General features: G+C 40.2%; 1 protein-coding gene across 1 annotated transcript; it reads right to left on the reverse strand.

The window, feature by feature from the left end:
- Positions 1–9,173: 9,173 nt before the first annotated feature.
- LOC122021676 (glutamine synthetase nodule isozyme-like) lies at positions 9,174–11,542 on the reverse strand. The gene is made up of 13 exons (XM_042579824.1): positions 11,448–11,542; positions 11,253–11,292; positions 11,069–11,172; positions 10,955–11,003; positions 10,780–10,886; positions 10,606–10,693; positions 10,416–10,544; positions 10,260–10,334; positions 10,143–10,196; positions 10,018–10,055; positions 9,778–9,937; positions 9,593–9,653; positions 9,174–9,514 (listed from the first exon to the last, which is right to left on the reverse strand). The coding sequence occupies exons 1-13, from the start codon at positions 11,519–11,521 to the stop codon at positions 9,420–9,422; spliced, it is 1,074 nt and encodes a 357-aa protein (XP_042435758.1). The 5' UTR covers positions 11,522–11,542; the 3' UTR covers positions 9,174–9,419.
- Positions 11,543–27,948: the final 16,406 nt, after the last annotated feature.

Consider the following 27,948-nt stretch of genomic DNA (forward strand, 5'->3'; position numbering starts at 1 on the left):
TTTAATTAAGTTTGAAATTAATTAATTTAGTTTGAAATTAATTTAATTAAGTTTGAAATTAATTAAATTAAGTTTGAAATTAATTTAATTTAAGTTTAAGTTTAAATAATTTTAATTAAATTTTTAATTAAGTTTTTAATTTGAATTTGAAAAAGGTTATTGAACTCATATTAGATTCAAACTTAGCTTTGGGTTAATCAAACATGCTTCCTAAGGATAAGTTTTCAGTTCAGTGGCGAGGCATATGACATTCTTGTATATCAACAGTGGACCACTTGCTGAATATTTTTCAAAATAGTCCTGCCCAAAAAAACTTAATACTAAGTTTTGGTCTAATTAGCCCATGTTTAACTGGGGTAGGTTCGGTCAGATCTGCTAAGTCTAGTGCACCAGGTAGAATACACAAGATTCAGCCTAAACATGCCTTCGACAAAGCTTTCTTAACGTACTATCATCCCAATTCATTCCGATGCTATGTTGTAGGGTTTGGTAAACCTTTTTAACTAACCGTTCTAAGCAGAAAATAAACCTAATCCTAAGTGTGTAAGATTAATTAATCATGTTGGTTGAACTATTTTTCTAATTGCTCCCCCTGAGTCATAGCTTAGATATGGTCTATCTACGTAATGAATCTGACTTTTAGGGATCAAGTAGAGATTTGTTTTAGTTGGTTTGGTTAAATAGTTTATTTGGACTCATGCTTGGACTTGACTTCTAACATTTTGACTAATTAATGACAAATATGGTTTGTTTGTTTGATTTGGTTTATAGCCAAGTCCTGATTTGTTATACACGGTTTGTTGCAATCCAAGTACCATATTTAGACACTTGGATCCTAATTCGAACTTTTCCAACATTTTCTTGAGTCGCTCAACTTGACCTTTCAAGTTGAAATTTTCTTTCTCAAGTTTTGTAACTTGAATTGAAGTTCCAACTTGAACTTGGTTAGTCGAGTCACTCAAGTTAACTTGCTTCTTAAGGTGATCTATTTCCTTAAGTAGCAAGTTTTTTTTTTTTTTGAATTTTGATAATTTTCTAAACAACACATTTGACAGCATTAAGTAAATTTGACTTTGAATAAATCGTTACCATATTTGGACCTTCGGAAACGGATGCAGATCCGTGGCTTCTCTCAAACTTGATGTCGACCTCAGAATCACTGAAGTTTCTGGACTCGTACTCTTCCTTGGAATCAGATTCTTCGTTTCTTGCCATAAAGGCAAGATGGTTGGAATGCTTCGGTTCTTCCGCATCGGATTCCTCGGAGGATGACTCGTCCCATGTCGCATGGAGGGCTTTCTTTCTTCTTGTTAACTTGGGCTTTTCTTCCTTCCGATTTGGGCATTCATTTTTGAAATGCTCCTTCTTGTTGCATCCGTAACAAATCATTTCTGATTTATTTTGCATCTAGTTGAGTGGTGTCTTCTTGGCATTTCTTCTGAATTTCTTCTTCGTCAGCAATCTCCGGACCATGTTGACTAGTTCTTCTTCATTTGCTGAATCAGAGTCTGACTCACTTTCTGACTCGATCTTTGTTCTTGATTTGACTTCCTTGCGTGGACCTGCATACAAAGTGACTCCTTTCTCGACATAGCTCATGTTAGATTGTTCGTGTGATTCCAATTCACAAAATAACTCATCTAACTTAAGAACTGAAAGATCCTTAAAAACTTTGTAAGCATCTACAATTTATGCCCACAAAGCATTCCACAGAAAGACATTTAGTGCATACCTTATTGTGTCGTGGTTCTCCAGGTTGTGTTCGATCAGATGGAGGCCGTTGAGAATGTCTTTTAGTCGAGTGTGTAGTTGCGAAGCCATCTCTCCGGGGAGCATTTTAATATTGAATAAATTGTTTAAAAGTAAGTCCCTTTTATTTACCTTAGACTCGTTAGTCCCTTCGTATAGTTTTACTAGGCAGTCCCATAGTTCTTTAGTGTTGTCGTAGGGGCCGACTCGGTTCAACTCCTCTATTGTGAGCCCGCACTAAATGGTGTTGATCGCCTTGTAGTTTAGTTGCGCCTTTTTGATCATTGGGGGAGTCCAGTCTTCTGATTCTAGAGGTATTCCATCTTTTGTTGGAGGTGTGTAGCCGTTTAGTATTGTAAACCATAGTTTAATATCAGACTTAAGGTAGCACTCCATCCTATTCTTCCAATAGCTGAAGTTCTCCCCTTTGAAAAGAGGAGGTCAGACGGTGTTGTATCCTTCTTGGTAGGAGTTTGACATCCTTGAATAGAAGAACATAATAAATAAATTTCCAAAACTTTCATCTTGGGATTAGTAGTACTGAAAAAATAGAAATAAGAAAAAGAAAGAATATTCTAAAAGAAAAGACATAAGTGAAAAGCAAAAGTTTTGAAAGTGCTTTGAAAAATGGTTAAGTAATTTCAGAGCTATGAGGCTCTGATACTAATTGTTAGATCGAATGAGTGCGATAGAGGGGGGGGGGGGGATGAAAATCGCGCTTTTAAAATTTTTTCTTTTACTGGTTAAAAATAAAGTCTTGCAGCGAAAAAATAAAGAACAGTTTAGTTACTTGGTTCGAAGTCTAGGTCGACTCGTACTCCAAGGCCCGCGATCCTTGATCGCACCGATGAGCAATCCACTAATACTCTTCTTTCTGAAAACCTCAGAAAGAAGCAGTGTGTACAATATGCAAGATAGTAACACCCTACTATCTTGTAAGAATTTAAGTACAATGCAAGCTTTTCTAAAGTAAAATATACCGACAATAATAGACGACGGAGCTTGGTCGGTACTTCTGAATGGAGCAGCTTACGAGTCATAGAGCAGAAGCTTACACAGAGATGATTTTCTAAACAGAACAGAGTTGTCTTCAGCCTCAGACCTTGAGTCCTCTTTTATAAGAATCGTCGATGTTCAGTCGACTGATCCCAAGGTTCGGTCGACCGAACTAGCTCCCTTCCTTCCTGGCTAAGATCCGATGCTGATTCGATCTTCGGCAGTTAATAACCATTAAGGGTTCGATCGACCGATTCCTTTGTTTGGTCGACCGAACGGGCTCTTTCCCTGTTCGTCGAGATTCGCATTTACTGTGTCTTTAATGATTGATCGTTTAGTCGACCGATCCTCTGGTTCGGTCGACCCATATTCATAGATTTTTTGGTGAATCCTTTTGAAGAGGAAGAGAATCTTTTAGTTCTTAAGAGCTTATGTTGGATTTAATCTCTAATTAGTGGGCTATCATGTTATTTTGTAAGTATACAGATTTATGTCGTTAAGAATCAAACCCCATTAAGTGATCTAACTTTTACTTATTGAGGGTTTAGGTTAATGGATGTGGTTTATATGTGTAAAACTCATAACATGTATCATTATTATCTATGAATTGATAACTGATACAAGTCCACTGTATACAAAGGGTTTGGTCTCCGGTGAAGAGATTACGACGCCGTCAACTTAACTTCTCCTGAAGATCAACCCTCTTGCTTGCACCTTTTTCTCCATAGGATTTTCAGATTTGAGACGACACTTTCTAAGATGATGTCGACTTCACTGCATACAAGTTCTTCATCTCAATTTCAGTTTATTTAATTCCTGTTGTGCCATATTATTGGATGTTATTAGATCCTTGTCTTATTTTGTTTTCTTATTCGAGTTTGATGCAGAGGTTTCTTTCTACACCTATGTGTCCCATAGATCAAGAGTTATACTGATTTGTCAGTCAAAGTCAAAATAGGTCAAACTTGACCCAATGGAAAGCCAGATGGGATTCAGATCTGATCAAACAGGCTCAGTACACTCATCCTTGTGATTAAGGACAAGTCATTGATTATATCTTAATCTCATACTCTATCTCAATATTAGACTCCCTCTCAATCTCGGGAGCAGACTCCATCTTAGTCTCAAATTCTATCTCAGTCTCAGACTCCCTCTCAGTCTCAGACTCCTTCGCATTCTTGGCCAAAGTCTCGGCAGGAGACTCCATATTAGTCTCAGACTCCATCTCAATCTCAAGCTCCCTCTCAGTCTCAAACTTATTATCAGTCTTGATAACAAACTTCATCTTAGTATCAGACTCTGTCTCAGTATTAAAGACTCAGATTCTTTCTCAGTCTCAGCAGTAAACTCTATCTTAAATACAGACTCTCTCTCAGTCTTAGACTCCTTAGTCCCAAACTCCCTCTCAGTCTTATACTCTCTCTCAGTCTCGATAGCAGACTCCATCTTAGCCTTAGACTCTCTCTTAGTCTTAGACTCTCTTTCAATCTCGACCATAGTCTCGGCAACAAACTTCATCTTAGTCTCAAACTCCCTCTTGGTCTCGACAATAAACTTCATCTTAGACTCAAACTCTCTCTTGGTCTCAGACTTCCTCTCAATCTCATACTCTCTCTAAGTCTCAGCGACAGACTCCATCTTAGTTTCAAACTCCCTCTCAGTCTCTACCACAATCTCGGCAGCAGACTTCATCTTAGTCTCAGACTCCCTCTCAGTTTTAGACTCCCTCTCAGTCTTGGACACAATCTTGGCAGCAAACTTGCATCTTAGTCTAAGACCTCCTCTCAATCTCGACCATAGTCTAGCCAGCAGATTCCCGCTCAATTTCGATAGTAGACTCCCTCTCAGTCTTTGCTATCATCGCTAACGACATCTTTATCTCGACCCCATACGCCAATATTCTCCTTCAAAGGCAAATCCCGACATCGTCTCCCTCAAGGCCACTTCACATTTATGTCATCTTTTTCATCCTTAAAAATATGTCTACGCCCTATTTGGGCTTGTTGACAATAACTGTGAATATTTTAGGACGTGCGATGTCCTTAGAATAGGAGAGAGGTTACGAGGTTATCATATTTTGTGACGTAGATATCCTCCTACTGACATGTGGCGCTGGATGAATGGGAAGGTAACCAACGGTTGTCGGATATGGTCCCCTGCTCGGCCCCTACAATGATGATATTCCAGCTAACATGGAGATGTTCTTCAGATAACCATATAAGTATCACTGAGGTAATGATGCAACTCCACCAGGTGCAAGCTTTCTTCATTTTTTTTTTGGTTCTTCCGCACACTAGTTCAAGTAAACCCTAATTTGAGCATCGGATCGAAGTGACCCCGGGATTTGTCCCCCAACCAATCTAACCCTATCTTTGAGTACATCTCAGGTCCCTTTATCTTTTCCATCGACAATCTCAGGAGCTTATGCACATCAGCAAGTTTGTTGACTGATGGCTTAATCGTCCACAATTTTTGGTCGGAATAGAGTTCACAAAGTTATAACATTCATGCAGATTAGGAAAACTGAATATCTAACAGCCTAGTCATCTTGAAATCGTTTGCAGAATTCTTTGTGGGGAATGCCATTCTGATTAGGTTGAAATCTCTTCTACAGAATAGTGTTAAATATCAACTCCAACCCAAATAAAGGATAAAACTTATCCAATAAAAGATAATAGTTATAGATAAGATTTGCTATTTAATTATTTATTTTTTCTAATAGATAAAGATGACAACTTGGTAAAAGATAAAATTAAATGTGTGGTCAAGAGTGTTTTTCTCATTTCATGGATAAGAATTAGAATTTCAATGGCTAGGATTTAATTTAATTGAACGGTCCAGATTGTATGAAGAGTACTATAAATACTCTACCTTGTATTTAGTTTCAATCATCAATCAAGTATCAATTTGTGAGTTAAAGTTTTTTTTCTCTTCTTTGTCTTAGAATTGTGAGTGATCCACAAAAAGGGTGTTGTAGTGTTGTTATTGTTAGTGTAAGACAAGTAATTTATTTACTTGTTTGTTGGTCCAATTTTCAACAATTGGTATCAGAGCCAGGTTAATCAGGGATTATTCTTGGTGGAGCTATCTTAGATTGTGAGGAGTTTTATGCTTTACAAGTTTTTTTTAATCAAACTTGTTTGGTATAATCAAAGCTTTTCGACGTGATGGGGGACCTTCAAGTAGTAGGAGGTATCAAGAAGCTCAACAACAAAAACTACAACACGTGGGCAACATGCATGGAGTCTTACCTACAAGGTCAAGATCTTTGGGAGGTTGTTGGTGGTAGTGAAGCTACGCAGTCGGCAGAAGACGCCAATGGCATTTTACGAAAATGGAAGATTAAGGCAGGTAAAGCAATGTTTGCCTTAAAGATCACAATTGAAGAAGAAATGTTGGAGCACATCCGAGATGCCAAAACACCAAAGGAAGTGTGGGATATCTTTGCTACACTTTTTTGAAAGAAGAATGATACAAGATTGCAACTTCTGGAGAATGAGCTATTGTCAATAGCGCAATGTGACAAGACGATTGCCCAATACTTCCACAAGGTGAAGTTGATATGTCACGAAATTTCAGAGCTAGATCCATCAGCTCCTATTGGGGAAGCAAGGATAAAAAGAATAATTATTCATGGTTTGAGGCCAGAATATCGAGGATTTATTGCTGCTATACAAGGATGGCCAACACAGCCATCGCTTCTTGAATTTGAAAATTTACTTGCAGGTCAAGAAGCTATGGCTAAGCAAATGGGAGGACTTTCACTAAAAGATGAAGAAGAAGCGCTCTACACCAACAAAAATAAAGGCAACTTCAAACGGCACACTGGTGGATCTAAAAAGGATGGCGACAAAGGAAAAATCTATCATGGGAATGGAGGCTCTCGTCCAGGGGGAGCCTCGAAGAATTATGGTGATCGTAAAAAATTTTCTGGCGAGTGCTACAATTGTGGGAAGGTGGGCCACATGACAAAAGATTGTTGATCCAAGAAAAGGTTCGTTCAAAGCAACACGGCTACTTCCAATTCTAAAGAGAATAGCGAAGATGATTGGGATGCTGAAGCTTTGATGGCTACAGAGGAAAAAGACTTGGCTCTCACAACAACGCCAGAACAGATTGACTACAAAAATGATTGGATCGTGGATTCAGGTTGCTCAAATCATATGACGGGTGATAAAGAAAAATTGCAAAACTTATCTCAATACAAAGGAGCTCGTATGGTGGTTACAGCCGACAACTCAAGGTTACCAATAGCACATGTTGGTAAGACGGTAATTACGCCTCGATATAATTCTAACCAAGTGCCTCTTCAAGATGTCTATCATGTCCCAGGAATGAAGAAGAATTTACTGTCTGTGGCCCAATTAACATCTTCAGGTCATTATGTTCTATTTGGTCCTGAAAATGTAAAGGTATATTGAAACCTCAAAATTTCAGAAACACCAACAATGGAAGGTCAACGATTAGAGTCGCTCTACGTGATGTCAGCAGAGTCTGCATATATAGACAAGACAAGAAAAAGTGAGACAGCAGTTATATGGCACATGCGGCTAGGTCATGTTAACTATTCCAAATTGAACATGATGATGCAAAAGTCAATGCTCAAGGGACTTCCTCAACTAGACATACGAACAGACACAATATGTGCAGGATGTCAGTATGGTAAAGCACACCAATTACCATATCAGGAGTCAAACTTCAAAGCAAAGGAACCATTGGAGTTAGTTCACTCTGATGTATTCGGGCCTGTTAAGCAGTCATCAATTGGTGGTATGCGGTATATGGTGACATTCATTGATGATTTCTCAAGGTATGTGTGGATTTTTTTTATAAAAGAAAAATCTGATACCTTCTCAATGTTCAAAGAGTTCAAGCAGTCAGTCGAAGGAGAATTGGGAAAAAAGATATGTTGCTTGCGCACAGACAATGGAGGAGAATATAGCTCAAGAGAGTTCTCTCAATACTTGAGAGAAAGTCGAGTATATCATCAATACACTTGTGCCAACACACCACAGCAGAATGGTGTAGCAGAAAGAAAGAACCGACATCTTGCCGAAATTTATCAGAGTATGCTGCATGAGAAGAATGTACCTGGACGTTTTTGGGCTGAAGCAATGAGGACTGCAGCTTTTATCATCAATAAACTTCCTCAACCAAGGTTAGAATTTATTTCACCCTTTGAGAAGTTATGGAACAAAAAACCTACAGTTAGTTACTTTCGAGTATTTGGATGTGTATGTTATGTATTTGTTCCTGATCACTTACGAAGCAAGTTTGACAAGAAAGCTATTAGATGCATCTTTGTGGGATACGATAGCCAGAGAAAGGGGTGGAAATGCTGCGATCCAACAAGCGAAAGATGTTACACTTCACGAAATGTAGTGTTCGATGAAGCATCTTCTTGGTGGACCACAGAGAAGGAGGTCTTGCCAGAATCTAAAGACCTTGAAAATAAAGTACAACAAAAGATGAGGGAGCATATAGTTCAACTTCAATCAGGTTCAGATGAATCAGGAGGTCCAAATGATAATGATGCAGAGCAAAGAGTGGCTCAGAGTCCTTGGCAAACCGATATATATCAACATTCAAATGAAGAAGAAAGGCCTAATGAAGTGGAAGAATTAACTCCACAATCTCAACTCCGAAGGTCAACAAGAAACAAGAGATGTTTGTTGACTGATCTTTTCCATCGACAATCTCAGGAGCTTATGCACATCAGCAAGTTTGTTGACTGATGGCTTAATCGTCCACAATTTTTGGTCGGAATAGAGTTCACAAAGTTATAACATTCATGCAGATTAGGAAAACTGAATATCTAACAGCCTAGTCATCTTGAAATCGTTTGCAGAATTCTTTGTGGGGAATGCCATTCTGATTAGGTTGAAATCTCTTCTACAGAATAGTGTTAAATATCAACTCCAACCCAAATAAAGGATAAAACTTATCCAATAAAAGATAAGAGTTATAGATAAGATTTGCTATTTAATTATTTATTTTTCTAATAGATAAAGATGACGACTTGGTAAAAGATAAAATTAAATGTGTGGTCAAGAGTGTTTTTCTCATTTCATGGATAAGAATTAGAATTTCAATGGCTAGGATTTAATTTAATTGAATGATCCAGATTCTATAAAGAGTACTATAAATACTCTACCTTGTATTTAGTTTCAATCATCAATCAAGTATCAATTTGTGAGTCAAAATTTTTTTTCTCTTCTTTGTCTTAGAATTGTGAGTGATCCACAAAAAGGATGTTGTAGTGTTGTTATTGTTAGTGTAAGATAAGTAATTTATTTACTTATTTGTTAGTCCAATTTTCAACAAACAGATCCTGTTTAAATAAGGTCGTAGGTTTAAATCTCTTCTACAGAACAGATCCTGTTCAAGTAAGGTCGTAGGTTTAAACCTCTTCTGTATTACAGTGAATGTGATCCCAAAGATAACTTCAGACGTAATGCTCTGTAGCAAGGAACAATGTCTGCCAGGCCACATGCCATACAGGAGTTGCAAGTTCATAATATTATCATTATTATTTTCAACAAGAAATTAAAGTGAAACAGTTCAGTAACATATAGGCAGCAAACATACGAGAAGGAAAATGAACACGAGACGGAAGTGAACACCTGCAAACACACAGGCAATTCGATCCAGTGGAAAGACGATGCATATCCAAGTTAATTTGGTTGCCAAAGGAGGGTAGTCTCTGCGATCATGGAAGTGACAACATATGGATCCATGTTGGAAGCTGGCCTTCGATCCTCAAAGTACCCTGACAAGCAAATGGATAATCTGAGATGAACAAAATAAAGCCTTGATACCAAGAAATTAAAGCTAGCTAGCTATCAACCTTTGCCAGACTTTTCGGTGTCACGACCGACTCGAATGGATGCTCCCCGGTTAGCAACTCCCTGCCAAGCAAGGCAACGGAGAAAGATAATGTTTAGGTTGTAGGAATAAGATAGATTGTTTCAGACTGGTAATGAGTATAATCATCTACCAATCTTTGAATTGTGTAAAAGGGTAAGACTTTACCCAAACGAAGGTGTCGATATCAGCAGTTTCATGTCGGCCGGTGAGGCGGCGCTCGTTGCCTTGTCCATAGGCAGATATGTGGTCTTTGTGCCTCAGCCCAAGTTTATGAATTGCTTCCTTGATGACTTCATACCCTCCATCAGACCTCATGGACTTGGTGCTGAGAATTACAAATGCAGAAAGGCATTAAGACTCATGGCTTGTTGATGTGCTCCTGTATCGTCTTCATGGTGTGCATACCTGTAGTTTGTGTGAGCACCAGCGCCATTCCAATCGCCCTTTGAGCAGCAAACCATCAAAAGTCACAAGTCAATACCAGAGACGAGCATGAACTGCAGATTTGGTCGAGTTAATGCAATTTTTACCGGAATTGGCTTTGGATCGAGAGAAAGCACCACTCCAGTTATTTCTGTAATGCGCTGTCGAAAAACAAACCATCAATCTATCTGCTCTGCTGATGGAAGGTAGAGAGTTGGATTTACCTCGAGTATGTACCGAGCAATCCACAGATGATCACCGGCAGAGATGGCAGCGCAAGGACCTACCTGAAACTCCCACTGCAGATTAACATTCCTCAAATGCGTCGTCAGAGATCCTGAACACTTGAAAGTCTTCACGAGTTAACTACTGAGGTTTACCTGACCAGGCATGACCTCCCCGTTGACGCCACTGATCTTGACGCCTGCATAAAGGCATGCTTTGTAGTGAGCATCAACTACGTCCCTCCCGAAAGCCTTATCAGCACCAGCGGCGCAGTAATAAGGACCCTGTGACAGAAGAACTACTCATTCTCTGGCGATGCTTCTTCAGACGAAGCAAAATGAATACCTGAGGACCAGGAAATCCACCAATTGGCCATCCAAGAGGCCAGTTCACATCCTTCTGAAGGAGAGTGTACTCTTGCTCTATCCCGAACCTATCAGGGACAGTACGTTTAGCGGTTTAGGAAAAGAAAAAGGAAACAAAACAGCTCAGTGCATGTTTGAATTGAATCATCAGTACCAAGTTTCTTCTGCTTCAACAATGGAGTTGCTGAATGTCTTGGCAGCGTTGTATCTTTTGTTTGTCGGGATTGGCTCACCTTGTGGCGTGTAGCAATCGCACATTACCTATATTTCAAGGAAATGAGATATAAATGCAATTGTTGAGGCTATGGTCACTGAAAGACTTGGCTTACTAGGATGTTGTTGCCCTTCCTGAAAGGATCCTTGAAGATCGCCTGGGGACTGCAAACACAAATCAAAGATGCATGTGTTTTTGCAAACAAGTATAAAGACCTTGTTGATCATACCAGAGAATCACTTCACTGTCCTTTCCAGGAGCTTGGCCTGTGCTTGAGCCATCGTAGTTCCACTTGGGAAGTTGGCTGGGATCAGTCACAGGGCCTGGCAGTGTCTGCCAATTTGGATCAAAACTTGCATATCAAACAAACATTCTGAGAAAATTTGTGTTCTTTGAACTGTCTGTCTTCTTACCCTTGCTTTGCTCCTCAGGTCAGTGCCAGAACCACCTACCCTGTTGGATCAGTAAAACCATTTAATTAATGTGAAAGAGAAACACCGGGACTAAAGGAAATAGCTTCGATATCAAGATCGGAAGCTTACAAGATAGTTGAAATGAAAAAGCTTATCAATGAAAATCAAAGCCTATAAAGAAGGAGAGGAACAAACCATATGTACTCAGCGATGATCTTCTCAGTGTAGTCGGAGAGGTTGAGGTTGATGAGATCTGTGAGCAAAGCCATGGTTGAATGACCTTAGGATAGGGAAGAGGGAACCAAGTTTATATAGGAGAGGAATGATTAGGGAGATTAAAGTAATGGAGATCAAAGTAGTTTAGTTCAAATTTAGCTTTCTTGAATAAAAGAGCACAATTAATAATGGACACCTTGACTACTTGATATTCTTTTTCCTTGAGTCATCAAGAAGATAGGGTGAGTTGTGACAAACGGTTTGGGATCTTGAAAAGAAATGAAAGAAAACGCCTTGGTTTGGCACTGATAATGCCATCGTTCTATGGTTTGCATGCTAAACAAAGAAAGAAAAACTTTTGCTTTGAAGAGTTAGCTTTAATGTGAGCTTTTGTTTTGCACTGTACTATTAATCATTTTTTAGAAATCTGGTAGCATAAAAATTTACCACATGCCAAACTTGAAAATTCAATATTTGTGACTAAAACATCGCAATAAATGCACAGGAAGACTTGTAGGAAAAGCTCAAGTTCTTTAAAAAAAAAAAAAAAGGGGGCGTGTCTTGTTCGAAATCTATTGGAAAGTTACTTTAGGCATATCCAAAGAGAGGTTTTTAAAAAGATTTGTGAAATACAAGACTGAAGAAAAAAAGCTCAAATCATTATAGATGAAAATTTTGAAATTTGTAGTTTAAGAGCATAGTAAAATTTTAAATCTATTTTTTCATTTCAAAATTAATAATATGGATGAGATCGGTAATTAATGAGGTAAAAAAAATGATAATGTAGGGAAAAAAAGGTTATAGGAAGGTTTTTAAATTGTTTAGAGTGATATGTTTTTATATTTGTAATGTGGTATTTTAGGTATCTTTTTCGTACCCTATTGCACTTTACTGTGAGATAGAAAAGTAAAGGGATTTCAGAACCATCTGCTTATGGAAAAAGGTTAAAAAGGAAGAGAAAGTAAAAGGAAAAGATTTCCCTCTTTCTACCTTAGGTGTTCCATAAAGATGACCAATGTTCTTGTTTTGGATTGGTAATAATGTTCTTGTGCATTCTAAAGTAGGATGGTGCTTTAATGTCATCAAACTTTGCTTTTGTTTGCATTGGCTTTCTTTTGGAGAAATTTGTAAGCATAATTCTCATTGATGGAGCTATTTATGTTGATCTAACAGATAGCAAAATGGTGTTGTTCACGTTTGGTATATAAATGTGTAATATCTGTTGACGAGATTTGCAATAAACGAAGAGGAAGACTTTTGTAGGAAAAGATACGGGTAATATCTTCAAACTTTGATATTTTCACAATATGAAAATTTCTAAATGCACCAAACTTATCCTTCAGGTTCATTTATTCATACTTACTATTGGAACTACAATTAGACCCGACCATGATTTAAAATCAATGGTTCAGAATCATCGGTTCAACGGCTCCTAATAGATCGGCCTTTAATTTTAATCATTTAAGACTATTATAGTTCACGATCCATCAGTTCATGGTTTAATTTATGGTTCATAATGGTTCAAAATTATTATTATTATTATTATTTAAAATAAAAACCTATACATTTATAAAAAAAAAATACTTGCACTTATTTAAGTTGTTTACGTATCCCTTACAATTTTAAAAGAGTATCATGAACTTTAGAAGTATCATTATCAGTATTTCCTTATATCTTGGATATCGAAATTTACTTGGTTTTATCATCAATAAATTAAATATCGTGATCCTCATTTGGAATTCATTGCCCCTCCAAAATTGAGATGATAAATAGGGATGACAATTTCCTTCGAGCTCGATAAAGGATTCGTTACCCGTCTCGAATGGAGGAGGGTATGGAGAGATTTTTTTGGACCTGATTAAATAATTGGGTAATCGAGTATGGGGATTTTCATGTTCGAATATAGAGACGGATCTAGTAAAATCCTACCATACCCGATCCGAATACCCAATTATATATATATATATCCCAATTAAAGCTCTTGGCTTCGCCCCTCATTTTTCCAAAACTCATTATGTGATTTCTCTTCTCCCTCTCAAACCATTGTCGTCACCTCCTTTTCCATTTTCAAACCTATAACTAAAGTTTTTTGGATGAAAGGAAGGTGAAATTCTAATTTCAAGCATGACTTTGAAATCCCAATTTGAAGGTATTTGCCCTTATTTGCTTTTTAATGATTTTGACTTGAGGTTTTAGGGTTTAGACTTCTTAATATTATTCGAATACAAGAGTCAAAAATGAGAAAGGGTTAATGATATTTCTAAACTTTATTTTCATTTATCTAAAGTTTGAAATTGTTGTTTTCTCTATGTTATTTTATTTTATTTTAGGTTTTCTTTTCTTTTTTAACCTACATTATACATCATTTTCAAGTCTATAAAATAGATCCAACAAATGTTACAATAGAAAAATGAAGTTCTAACAAATATTACAACAGAAAATGAAGTTCCAACAAATCATGAGGTGCCACAAGTTCCACCAAAATACGACATCGATTATTAATGTCTCTCCTAGTGCAACAAGAAAGATAAAGATGACATATGTGGTTTGGAATCATTTTCAAAGAAAGAAAATTGAAGGAATAGACAAGATAATTTGCAACTATTGTAAGAAACCACTTTCTAGTAACAGTAAACATAGGGCAACACAGTTGTGTGATCATTTTAAAATTTGTCCAAGATGAACAGTTAGTGATATATAAGGCAGAAAATATTAATTAAAGAGCAAGATTTTTTTATTAAAGGTTTTCAATTTGATCAAGAAATATCAAGGCGTATTCTTACTATAATGATAATTTTACATGAGTATTCATTGACAATAGTGGAGCATCATGGATTTCATAAACTTTTAACAAGTCTTCAGCCTTTGTTTAAGGTTCCATGTCATAATACCATCAAGAGTGATATACTAAAAATGTATGACTATGAACAGGAAAAAGTATTGACCTTGTTGGAATCTAATGAAGGGAGGATTACTTTAACCACTAACATGTGGACTGCATCTAATCAGAGGAAGGGAATTTTGGTTTTGACAACCCATTTCATAGATGATAATTGGATTTTGCAAAGTCGTATTTTAAGGTATATTTTCTATTTGTCATTAAGTATGTAATATTTTTCGTTATTTCTTAGAAGAAGAGAATTTTCTATTTTCTATTTTCAATTAAACATATATTTACATATATATTATTGTGTTTTCATTATGTAGGTTTGCTTATGTTCGCTCTCCACATACTTTAGAAATCTTTGCTAATATGATAGCTAAGTTTATGATGAATTGGAATATTGATAGAAACATATCTATCATTACTGTTGATAATTTCTCCACTAATAATTCTCTTATAAACTATGTGATGCATAAGCTTGATCATTCTACACTTATGCTAGGAGGGTCTTTATTTCATATGTGTTGTATTGCTTATATTTTGAATTTAGTTGTCCAAGATGGTTTGGATGCCATTGAACCTAGTATTGAGAAAATTTGTGAAAGTGTCACATATTGGAGAGCATCTCCTCAAAGAGAGCAAAAGTTTGATGATGTGGCACGGATTAGTACACAATATGAATGCTAAAAGATTGGTGCTTGATTGTAAAACTCATTGGAACCCAACATATTTGATGCTCATAACTGCTATATCTTTTAAAGATGTATTTGATCCTTTGATATTTTGTGATTCAGCATATAAATGTTTCCCAACAGATGAGGAGTAGTTGTCAGCAGAAAAGGTATCTCAAATGTTGAAAGTCTTTTATTTTGTAACTGAAATATTTTCTGGAAGAAAGTATCCCACAACAAATATCTTTTTTCCTAAGGTTTTGTGAAATTAAAGCTTCATTGTTAAAGTCAGTCACATCTCCTACAAAGGTTATTGCTTCTATGGTTGAACAGATGCTTTCTAAATTTGAGAAATATTGGTCTGATATTCATGGAGTTATGGGAATAGCTACTATTTTAGATCCAATATATAAGATAAAGTTAGTGGATGTTTCAAAAGAACACATAGAGATATTTACTTTAGAAAACCTATTAGAAAGATTCAAAAAATGTGTTATGATTTGCTTCAAGAGTACATGGATAATAATGGTCATGCTAGTGTTGAAAAAAATATCAATGGAGGCTAGATTGAATACAAGTTATGATGATTTTTTGGATAATTTTGATAAAGAAGTAGCACTTGAGTGTGACATTAACACTAATCCAAAGACAGAACTAGATCATTATTTGGAAGATAAAGGTGCGACCAAGAAATGTAGATTTTGACATATTGGAGTGGTGGAAGACCAATGGAATCAAGTATCCCATTTTGATGAGGATGACATGAGATTTGCTTGCTATTCCAAAATCGACTGTGGCTTCAGAATATGCATTTTGTACAAGTGGTAGATTGGTGAGTCCTCATAGAAGCAGGTTTCATCGAAAAACCATAGAAGTATTGATGTGCACTTAAAGTTGGCTATGGAATGAGAGACAAGGTAGTATAAATTGCAAATTAGTTTTTACTCTTTTTAAATGAAAATATCCTTTTTTTTATAATCTATAATAATGATTTGTCTTCTTCATTGAATTTTGTTGCTACAACTTCACAAGAAACAGAAGCATATTACTCTTTAGTTCAATATGAGGAAGATACTATTGATATTGATGGGGTAAGTTTTTAATACACTTAATTTTGTTAAATTTGATATTGAACTATTGGGTCAATTATTTATATTTCTCTTCATCAATTTGAATTTTTAGGACATTACAATGCCAAGTGATGAAGAAATTTACAATTAGTTCAGAGTTGAAACTGATCTAATTTGCTTTTTTGAAAGATGATGTCTAAATATGAAAAAAATTAGAAATAGCTGTTCGACAATCTACCAAAGATTTTGGAAATTAGCCAAATTGAAATTACACCAAATCAAATTCAACTTATCTATCGAGATGACCTAAACAGATAATCTCATACTGCCAACGAGGGTTGATTTTCTGGCAAGTGCTAAGTGCAGACTGTAGAGTGGTCGAGTGCAGAGCGGCTGAGCCCAGAGTGACTGGGTGTAGAGCGACTGAGCGTAGAGCGACAAAGTACAAAGCGGCTGAGTGCAGAGTGATCAAGCTGTAGAGCAACCGAGCGGCCGAGCGATCGAGCGACAGAGCAACCGAGAGGTAGAGCAGCCGAGTGGCAGAGCGACAGAGCGGCCGAATGGCAAAGTGGTCGAGCGACAAAGGTCTCCGAGGTCTACGATGGATGCAGTTTCCTTGAAACAGATTCATCCTCCTTCGACTGTGCTTTAAGGTCATGATGGGCATTCATTTTCTAGGACACAATGGCAAAATCATGGGCACGACCAAGCACTAACTATTCATGGCGAACTGAGAAAGTACACAATTACTATCATAGGTAAACCACTGAGCAAAAATGCACAACGAAGAGAAAGTTTTGGGAAACGAAGGTAGATGGAGATTCTTTCGCTTCTGCATTCTGTGTGTGTCTACTCAAGAGCATGGTCTCTCTTTATATAGGAGTACCATCCGTCATTAGCATTGAGCACCAAGTAATGTCACTAAATGCCCAAGGATTAATGATAGTCGTCGACCATCAATAGTCGACCATTACTATGCGAGAGGTTATGAAATCGCCATTAACGATGGTTAATGCTTCTGTTACCTTCTGAAGCAGCAAGTAAAAAAAGAATCCATGTCGTAAAATATTGGTTGTTCCACTTGGGTAAATTTTACCCCAATCAGTCCAACATTCAGTACACGCAGGTCATTGTTGCACACGAGTTAACTTGGTTTAGTACAATCTAGACCTTGGATTTACACAATATTGGTTGTTCTAAGGTGTTATTTTATTTTTTGAATATTTTTTAAATTCATAAATTAAATGTGTAATGATGGTCTGATGATAAATATCAAAAAAAAAATATTAGTATAGAGGATATTTAATCCTTTGATAGGTATGGGTATGGAGATGAATGTTGGATCCCCGATGGGTTTGGAAATGTGGATGAAAGTTGAAAATTTGATGGGGATGGAGATGAGGATGAATATAATAAATTGGGACGGGGACGGAGGATATAGAATCAGACCTGAACCTAATCCATTGTCATCCCTAACGATGAACCTCATCCTTTCATTATAATTAGAAAATTGAAGTCGAAAGCGATTGAGATTTTGGAATTGAAAGATGATAATAGAAATATGGTGTAAAAATGATGAAATGAGCTTTTTATTTATCGAATTTGGAGAATAAAGGACACGAATTGTAGTCATTGATAAAAAAAAATCAAATAATCTAGACTTTTAAAAAAACTCTCCTATCTCTCCCAATGATGAGAAGCATCACTCTAACTGTCAAAATTACTTTTACTTACTTTCTCTAATTTTTAAATTGCACTAGTATAAATGAATTGATCCTGTCCGAAAGCTGAATCAACGGACGCTGGGCACGTGGCGCTCTCTGAGTCGCTGACGTGGATCTCAGGCCGGTCGGACGACGCTCCGGCGAACCTGCAAGGAAGTCGGGCCGGGAAGGGGTTCCCGGCGACGACCCTCCGACGCTCAAGTCAGGCAAAGCTCAACAAGAAAGTGGCTCCGAAAGTTGTAGAACGCGTACCTCCGGCGAAGGATGAGGGTCTTTATATAGGGTTGGGGATAAGAGGATGCACACATACCGAGGTGTACACGTGTCCTTAGCCCATACCCTAGTAAGGGCCTGTCAGTGAGCTTACCTGATCCCATACTGCTACAGTCCAAGCATGTCTTCGATGGGACAGCGGAATCCCCTGTCGTAAGATTTGGAGTATGGCCTAAACGTGGAACATGCCCGCTATTAGGAAAAGATGTCCCTTGTCCTTTTCCCCTTTGCTTCTGGTCGGTCGTCCGGCCGGTCGGCCTGCGCTCCGGGCGTCCGGCCAGCTTGCTGCCTTACGTCCGGCCGGGCGCATATAGTGGTCTACTTGGAAGATTCTCGGTGATGTGCTTTATGGAGACTGTTAGCAATATGTTTCCTCATGTTTCGGCCGAGCGTGTCCTCCGCTCGGCCCTACGATTCTGTACCATGAGCGTCGGGGCCCAGCTTCCTACTGGGGTGCCCTTTGCCATCAGTTAGACCCCGGTCAGCCGGCCGGGCGTTCGACCCACCCATCTCCGGTCGGCCACCTGGCCCTTTGACTTCCACGTGGCGTTGACTCCCTAGAGCGGGGGTCCCCTGTTCTTACCGCCGGATCACTTGCCTCCCCTTCAAGTCTAGTCGAAGGAGGCGAATAGTTCGACTGACTGGACTGCGAGTCTAACCGGGCGGCGCATCCGTGCCATTATACTCCGCTTGGCCTACCACCGGGATGGCCTTAAGGTTAGTCAACAGCCACATTCCTTGGACCTCCTCGTAATCTGTACCAATCTTCGACATTAAGGCAGAGCATGCGCTCATTAAATGATTCGAATGGCTGACTGCCACGTGGCGCACTGTCGTCATCGTACGACGGCGACGGCGTGGTGCTTTGATGGGATCGAAGCGGTTCGAAATGGACGGTGCGATGCACACTTTGGTTCCCGTGACCTGGATCCAACGGTGGAGGCCGCCCGGCCTCCACCCTATAAAATCTTCATTCTCCCCTATCCCCCTCATTTGCTTTCGCGACCTCTACCTTCGTCCCTGGTATTTTGGTGCTCCGGTGATTCCATTCCTGCTCTCCGACGCTCTCCGGCGCCTCTCCCTTGATCTTTTTCCTCGCAGTAAGGCTCTATATCTTTTCTTCCTTATTTCCGGTGTTTCCTCCGCATTTCTTTCCCCAGTTTCAATCCTTGGGGCCTTTTTTCGCTTGCTGCCGCCTTTCTTCTTTCCGCCTTTTTTATTCCTTCCGCTCGGATCATAGCTAGTTCTTCTCATCCTGAAGACCAGTCCCTCGGCCCATGGTACACCACCATGCAGTCCCGATTCGACTAGCGTGATTTTGATGTTCTAACAGACAATTTTGAAATCCCCAATGATTTTGAACTTCTTTTGGCCGGTCCCTCCGCTCGGCCACACAGGCCGCCGCGCGGAGCCTTCTGTGTCTTCCGCGACCAGTTTACCGCTGGTCTGCGTTTCCCTGTACATCCTTTCATTATCGATGTTTGTAACTTTTTTGGTGTTCCGCTCGGCAGTCTGGTACCCAACACTTTTCGTCTTCTCTGCAGGGTTGTTGTTTTGTTCAAAATCCACAACATCCCCCTCCGACCGGACGTCTTTTTTTATTTCTATTACCCCAAACAATCCGAGCCGGGCACCTTCATGTTTCAAGCTCGGCCCGGCTTAGTCTTCTTTAACAAACTGCCTTCTTCCAATAAACATTGGAAGGAGTATTTTTTCTATATCCGTATGCCCGAGCAGGCCAATTTCTGGACCAAGTGGCAGGTCGACTTACCCCCCACTCCTGAGCTGAAGAAATTCAAGACCCGACCGGACTACCTCCATGCTGCAAACATGCTAGCCGGTCTACGGCTCGACATCAATAAGCTTCTTCACGAAGGAGTGATGTACATCTTCGGACTGAGTCCCATACGGACTCCTCTTCCGACCGGCTTCGGTAAGAATTTTACTTGGGCATTTGCTTTGATTGCTAACTGATTTTTCTCCTTTCCTTTGCAGCGGACATCGTCATGGAGTCGGTGATGGCCGACATTCTGAAGAAAAAGGCGGCGGCGCTCGAAGCCGCGGCAGCCAAGGAGATGGAGGCGCTCGGCATCCAGCCGGTCGGCTCGCATGAAGGTGAGAGCGGGACTCATGCAGAGTCGGCCGCTCAGGTTTCTCAACAGCATGTGGCAAGCGGAGCCACTCCCAGCGGAGGAAAAACTGTCCAAGAAGAAGGTTCCACTCGGGAAGAGGGACAACCCGCCTCGAAGAGGCGCCGAGTGGAAACTCCACTCTGCTCGGCTACCTCTGCCGTTCAACCGTCTGCCCGAGCTACTGCACATGCTCGCGGCAAGACGCCAGAAATCGAGGCTATTTCGTCTAATCGGACGCCTTTGGAATGGGACGAGCCGGAGGCCCCTATTGAAGCTATTCCGGTCAGCACCCTTCCGCCCGCTCGGCAACCAGTCAAGTGCTCAACCATTCATTCTCAGTTTTCGGCGCCGGCTTCTGATCCTCTTCCGACCGCCGGTCGGACGACCCCCGGCCATGGCCGCACTGTACGAGTCTCTCTTCATCTCCCGACTGAAGAGCTGCTGCCAGAGGCCGATCGTCCAACCGTGCCCGAGCACACCATCACCTTGAAGGGGCCCCTAGCCGAGATGTGGGCTGACGCTCGGGCGCGCGTCGCGCTGATCCCCCTTCGAAATTTGGCCAATAGCCATATGCAGGAGGCCACGGGGGTAAGTTTGTTTTCTTCAGTGTTTGGTATGCCTTATCTCCGTTCAGACACTAACAACTTCTAATTCTCTCGCCAGAGATGGGTAGAAGAGATAGCTGTCTCCAACCGCCTTGCGATGGTGGACGAGGAATTAAGACAACTGAAGGCGGTTAGAGGCCCGTCCGGCTCTCAAGGCCCCTCGTATGCCGAGCTGCAAAAGGAGCTGAAGAAAGCTCAAGATTTGTTGGCGGCTGAGCAGAAAAAGACGGCCGATCAAGCCCATGCCTTGGCCGAGTCCGAGCGACAAGTCAAGTCGCTCGACACAAAAATAACCTTGGCCACCACTCGGAAAAACACGGCCATTTCCGATTTGGAGAAGAAGAACATGGAGGCCCGGGGCCTGGAGCTGAAGGTAAAGGAGTGTTAGTTAGAGCCCTAGAGCCAATCATTTGATGATTGTATGGACTCATGTATATCATATTCTTGTATATTAATAAAGGCATTTGTTTGGTTATTATACTTATTTATATTAGTGCCAAATAGACTAAGTATAATAGCGTCCTTGAGTAGAAGGTTCATACCTATATCAATCGATTAGTTGAATCGATAGTGAGATGATATAGGGAACACTACTCTAAATCATTCCTAGTCGAGTATTAGCATTCAGGGACAATGTTAATACAATAAGACTAGCATGTAGGTCAGCTCGATGACTTGATCTCACAAGTCATGGATATAGAGAAATCAAGCTGACACATGGGTATGCATTAGAGAATGTATACTGAATGACCCGCCATGAGAAAGTATCATGGATCGTTATATGAGTGTCATATACTTTCTCATGTAGCTATTAGTATGACTATTAGTCCTTAGACCTGAAGTCACCATGGATCCCTACATAAGGAGTTATGTACTTTGGTTTCGTCAAACGTCACCCGTAACTGGGTGGACTATAAAGGCGATTACTGGGTATATAACGAATTATGTAGAGGGATGTGAGTGATGTAGATGGGATCTATCCCTCCCATATGACGGGAGTGACATCGGTATTCTTGATAGAGTGAGACCACTAAGTGCATGGTCATGCCCAAATGAGTCAACATTAGATGTTGAGCTCATTTGATCGAGTGAGTCTACTTGGAGTTCAAGATTTAGATTGATTAGAGGATGACACGGTCTATGCCTCACATTGATCAATCTAGATGTCTAGGAGAGAAGGACAATGTCACATATTGTGAGGGGTCACAATTAGTAGTCACAAGGTGATGTCAGATCTCGACATTCTTGTAACTTGGGTAGTAATGATGTGTTGCTAGATACCACTCATTACTTATGCTCATAAATGGGTTTAGGGCATTGCCAACGTTACAAGAACCTATAGGGTTACACACTTAGGACAATTAGATGGAGATTAGGTTCATATGATGAACCAAGAGGATTAGATTCATTTGATGAATCAAATTGGATTAAGAGTAATCCTAATTGGGCTAACTTGAGTTCGACTCAAGTTGATCATGTATTTAATGAGTCTAATTTAGATTATGACTTATTAAATCAATTTAATTTAATGAATTAGATTCATTATATTAAATTGGCTCGAATCAAATGGTTGGATTAGATCAACCATGGTAGAGATTAAGTCAAGTTTGACTTGACTAGAGAAGGAAGACCAAAGGTCAATTTTGACTTGACCTTTTGCCACCTCATTGGTGAGTTGGCATTAGGTGGACCAATGATGATATTCCACATCATCATGGATGCCACCTCATGGAAGTTACAAAGCCATTTTCTTATTAACTTCACATTAATTGCATTTCATGGGGAGTTACACTAGAAGAAAGTGGCCGACCACTTTGTGAATGAATGTTAATTCATTTTTCATTCAAGTGTGGTGAATCTTCCTCCTTCTTCCTCTCAAGCTCTCCCTCTCCCTCTCCTCCTTGCTTGGCCGAATCTCACCAAGGTGCTAGCACACCTTTGTGTGAGGTTTTCTCCACCTACGTGTCCGTGTGGATACTTCTAGAGGACCGGCGCTTGACGGTCTAGAGATACGGCAACTCCTTGGACGAGCGGGATAAGCGAAAGGCACGCTTCGAAGGTATAACCCTTATCTAGTGTAGATCTAAAGGTTTTTACAAACTCATACAAGAAAAGGTTTTTCGAAAAGTTTTTGTTTACGAATCTTTGCACGGATCTACGGCTTTGGGTGACTCGGGGTTTTCGCGACGCGAAAAAGCGGTTTTCGCGGCCCGAAGAACCCAACAGTGATATCAGAGCCACGTGCAAAGACTTGTACGAGTTCGTTTGTATTTTTTATGAAAAATATACCTTCTGTGATTTTCTGTAAAAATTGAGTTTTTAGAGTTTTTATGATTAATTTTTCCGTAGAAGCGAAGCACAAGTGTCTCGGCACTTGTAGGCTTCGGCTACCGGAAAGTTTTCTTTTAAACGGCTTCGTTTTGCCCCAAATCCGTTTGGGACAGCGGGGTCGGGTGCCATTAGATCGCAAAGGAGCAACTCACGATGGTTAGATCGTGGGTAGGGGCATTGCCCCTAACCCCGCAAGGGAATTTGCTCCGCGATTGCACCCGAAATCGCTAAAAACGAACCCGCCGGGAAGATTTTTCCGAAACGGCAATGTCTCGACCCAAATCATTTTGGGACAGCGGGTTTAGGCGCTGTTGGATCGCAAAGGAACCCTCGCGATGGTTAGATCGTGGGTAGGGGCGCTGCCCCTGGGCCCCGCAAGGGGATCCGTTCCGCGATTGCGCCCGAAACCGCCGGGAAATTTTACTCATAAAAATTTTAAAAAATAATTTTAAAATTATAGAAAATTATGAAAATATATAATTTTGAATTATATATAAATTTTGTGATAGTCATGGCCCAAAAACCCAATATGATTGGTTGTGTTGTAATTCATAATACGGCCTGCGTGCCGTTATGTGTTTGCGCGTGTTGTATGTTTTTATTTATTCGCGACCTGCGCGTCGTGCCTTCTCTTATATTCTTGTTGTAAATTAGATTTAGACTCGAATGTAACTCGAGTTTCAAATTGTAATGTACAAATTGGAGCGGTGGAGGGTCCACACGAGACGGAGTTCCGAGGCGGGCACGAGCAACACAAGGTGGTCAAAGGGAGGAGCTTGGAGAAGCTGTTGACCCTAGGTTGACCATTCGATCTTCTCATTGGCTTGAGAAGATCGTAGTAGGGCCATGACTAAATCACAAATAGATTAATTAATTAATTGTTATGTATTTGATGCATGTTTAATAATTAATTAATTAATTAGTGCCTTAACGATTAGATTAGATCTAAGTCGTGCACATGATGCACCCTTGCGATTAGATTAGATCTAAGTCGTGCACAAGATGCATCCTTCTCGATTAGATTAGATCTAGATCGAACCAACTCTAAAATGCCTAACCGTGCCGTGATACCTATCACTACCTCGATCACATGTATTGTTGAATCTGCCAAAGCAGAGCAATACATATTATCTTGGTAGGGTACGGAGGGACAATCTTGGTCCCGCCTATCAACGCATGGGTGAATACAAACTCAATTAGATTGAGTATTCCTAGTTGCTCGGTTAGATCGAGTCAACTATAGGCATTCTTCCAACGGTTGGAAAAGATAGGTCAAAATCACATCTATATTAACTCTTGGGCGTATTAGCCAAAGCTAACTCGAGTTTTAATATAAATGCGGATATTGATCCTATAAACAAGAGTTGCATAGAGATGTAATTGGTAATCGTTACCTACCGATCATACTAAGCCTTGGGCGTATTAGCCAAAGCTAACTCAAGGGTTAGTATGATGTGGATCTTGTCCCACAAGAATTATAGAATTCAGTGGGAGCATCATTTAATTAAAGGCCTAATTAAATGTTTTTTTTATAGAATATGATATTTATTTCTGCAAATTTTCTGTTGTAGATAACCATGACGTCGAACACGAATTCCTTCTCCCTGCGATCTGTCCTTGAGAAGGACAAGCTCAACGGGGCGAATTTCCTGGACTGGTACAGGAACTTGAGAATAGTTCTCACCCAGGAGCGTAAGCTGTACGTTCTGGAGTAGCCCATTCCGGAGGCTCCTCCTGCCAATGCCCCGCGAGCCGACAAAGATACTTACAAGAAGCATCAAGACGACGCATTAGATGTGTCCTGTCTAATGCTCGCGACCATGAACTCAGAGCTTCAGAAGCAACATGAGTTGATGGGCGCTTTTGATATGGTTGAGCATCTTCGCCAACTATATCAGGGACAAGCGAGGCATGAGAGATTTGAGATCTCGAAGGCACTGTTTCATGCATGTCGATCTCATGCGAGGTCCTTATGTACTCAAGATGATTGGGTACATAGAGAACCTACAAAGACTGGGTTCCCACTTGGCCAAGAGCTAGCCACTTACTTGATCTTGCAGTCCTTGCCGGATAGCTATAGTCAATTCGTTCTCAACTATAACATGAACGAGATTGACAAGCCACTGCCCGAGCTACTTAGTATGTTACGAACTGCTGAGATTAACCTTAAGAAGGTTAAGCCCATTCTGATGGTCCAGAAGCACAAGGGCAAGGGCAAGCCCAAAGGTAAAGGAAAGTCCCAAACCAAGGGCAAAGGCAAGGCACTGAAGCCTAAAGGAGGGGTCGCCAAGGATGCTACCTGCTTCCACTGCGGTCAGACCGGGCACTGGAAGAGGAACTGCAAGGTATACTTGGAGGATCTTAAGAAGAAGCGAAGTGAGACTTCCACTTCAGGTATATATGTTATAGAAGTCAATCTATCTATTTCTACATCATGGGTATTAGATACTGGATGTGCTTCTCACATTTGTACTGATGTGCAGGCGCTGAGAAATAGCAGAGCATTGGCAAAGGGCGAGGTGGACCTACGAGTAGGCAATGGAGCACGGGTTGCTGCTGTAGGAACTTATCAGCTATCTCTGCCCTCTGGGCTTGTACTAAATTTAGATGATTGTTGTTATGTGTCTGCTCTTACTAAGAACATAGTTTCAGTTTCTTGTTTAGACAAGAAAGGATACTCTTTTATAATAAAAGACAAATGTTGTTCTGTTTATTTAAAAGATATGTACTATTGTAGTGCACCACTAATAAACGGACTCTATATTCTAGACCTTGAGAGCCCTATCTATAATATTAGTACCAAGAGGTTCAAGTCAAATGACATGAACCAAACTTATCTCTGGCACTGTCGTTTAGGTCATATAAATGACAAGCGCTTATCCCAGCTCCATAAGGATGGTTTGCTGGACTCATTTGATTTTGAATCATATGAGATATGCGAGTCATGCCTACGAGGCAAGATAACCAAGATTCCCTTTAGTGGGCACAGCGAGAGAGCGACAGATTTGTTAGGACTCATACATAGTGATGTATGTGGCCCTTTCAATGTCGCTGCTAGAGGCGGTTATAGGTACTTCATCACATTTACTGATGATTTCAGTAGATACGGTTATGTGTACTTGATGACACATAAGTCTGAATCCTTTGAAAAGTTCAAAGAATTCAAGAATGAAGTACAGAACCAGCTTGGCAAGAGTATTAAGGTACTTCGATCAGATCGAGGTGGTGAATACTTAAGCCCTGAGTTTCGTGACTACTTAGCTGAGTGTGGGATTTTATCTCAACTCACTCCTCCTGGAACACCACAGTGGAATGGTGTATCCGAAAAGAGGAATCATACCTTATTAGATATGGTACGATCTATGATGAGTCACACAGATCTTCCGACATATCTATGGGGATATGCTCTAGACACGGCAGCTTTCATACTCAACCGAGTTCCATCAAAGGTCGTGATAAAGACACCATATAGGATATGGACTGGGAGAGATGCCCAGGTGTCTTTCATGAGGATTTGGGGTTGTGAGGCTTACGTACGACGTCAAGTCTCAGACAAATTAGGACCCAAATCTGACAAGTGCTATTTCATCGGATATCCCAAGGAAACTAAGGGATATTATTTCTACATTCCCATCAAGACAATGTGGCAAAGACTGGGGTCTTTCTAGAAAGGGACTTTGTTTCTAGAAAGACTAGTGGGAGCGCGTTCGATCTTGAAGAAGTTCAAGATGCGAACAATAGCACTAATGCCTCGATGGAAATTGAACTGGAACCACAAAGTGTTGTGGATGATGTTGTTCCACAAAGAGTTGAGGAACAACAACCAGTTCAAGTAGACATACCTCTTCACAAGTCTGATAGGGTACGTCGTCAGCCTGAGAGATACTCATTTCTCTTGTCTGACCATGACGACATTGTGCTCATAGAGGATGAGCCTACCACCTATCAAGAAGTTGTGATGAGACCAGATTCCGAGAAATGGCTAGAAGCCATGAGCTCCGAGATGGAATCCATGTACACCAACCAAGTATGGACTTTGGTTGATCCACCTGAAGGGGTAAAACCCATTGGGTGCAAGTGGGTCTTTAAGAGAAAGACTGACATGGATGGACCTATCTATAAGGGTCGCTTGGTAGCTAAAGGTTTCAAGCAGATTCATGGTATTGACTATGATGAAACCTTTTCTCCAGTAGCGATGTTTAAGTCCATTCGGATCATGCTTGCTATTGCAGCCTACCATGACTATGAGATATGGCAGATGGATGTCAAAACCGCGTTTCTGAATGGAAACCTACTCGAGGATGTGTACATGACACAACCTGAGGGTTTTGTAGATCCACAGCATACTAGTAGAGTATGCAAGCTGCATAGGTCCATTTATGGACTAAAGCAAGCTTCTCGGAGCTGGAATCTTCGATTTGATGATGCAATCAAACAGTTTGGTTTCATCAAGAACGAAGATGAACCTTGTGTCTACAAGAAGGTTGTAGGGGATATAGTTGTCTTCCTCATATTGTATGTGGATGACATACTACTCATTGGGAAGGACATCCCTATGCTTGATCTGTGAAGACACGGCTAGGGAGTTGCTTCTCAATGAAGGACTTAGGTGAGGCATCCGCATTCTAGGGATACGGATCTATAGAGATAGATCTAAGAGATTGCTTGGCTTAAGTCGAGTACATACATTGACAAGGTACTCCTTGGTTTGCCATGCAGAACTCCAAGAAGGGATTTCCGTCACAAGGCGTGAGTCTTCAAGACTCAAAGTCCCTCTTCTAGAGAGGAGA

The sequence above is a fragment of the Zingiber officinale genome, chromosome 9A (genome assembly GCF_018446385.1).
Source record: "Zingiber officinale cultivar Zhangliang chromosome 9A, Zo_v1.1, whole genome shotgun sequence".
Classification (NCBI taxonomy): domain Eukaryota; kingdom Viridiplantae; phylum Streptophyta; class Magnoliopsida; order Zingiberales; family Zingiberaceae; genus Zingiber; species Zingiber officinale.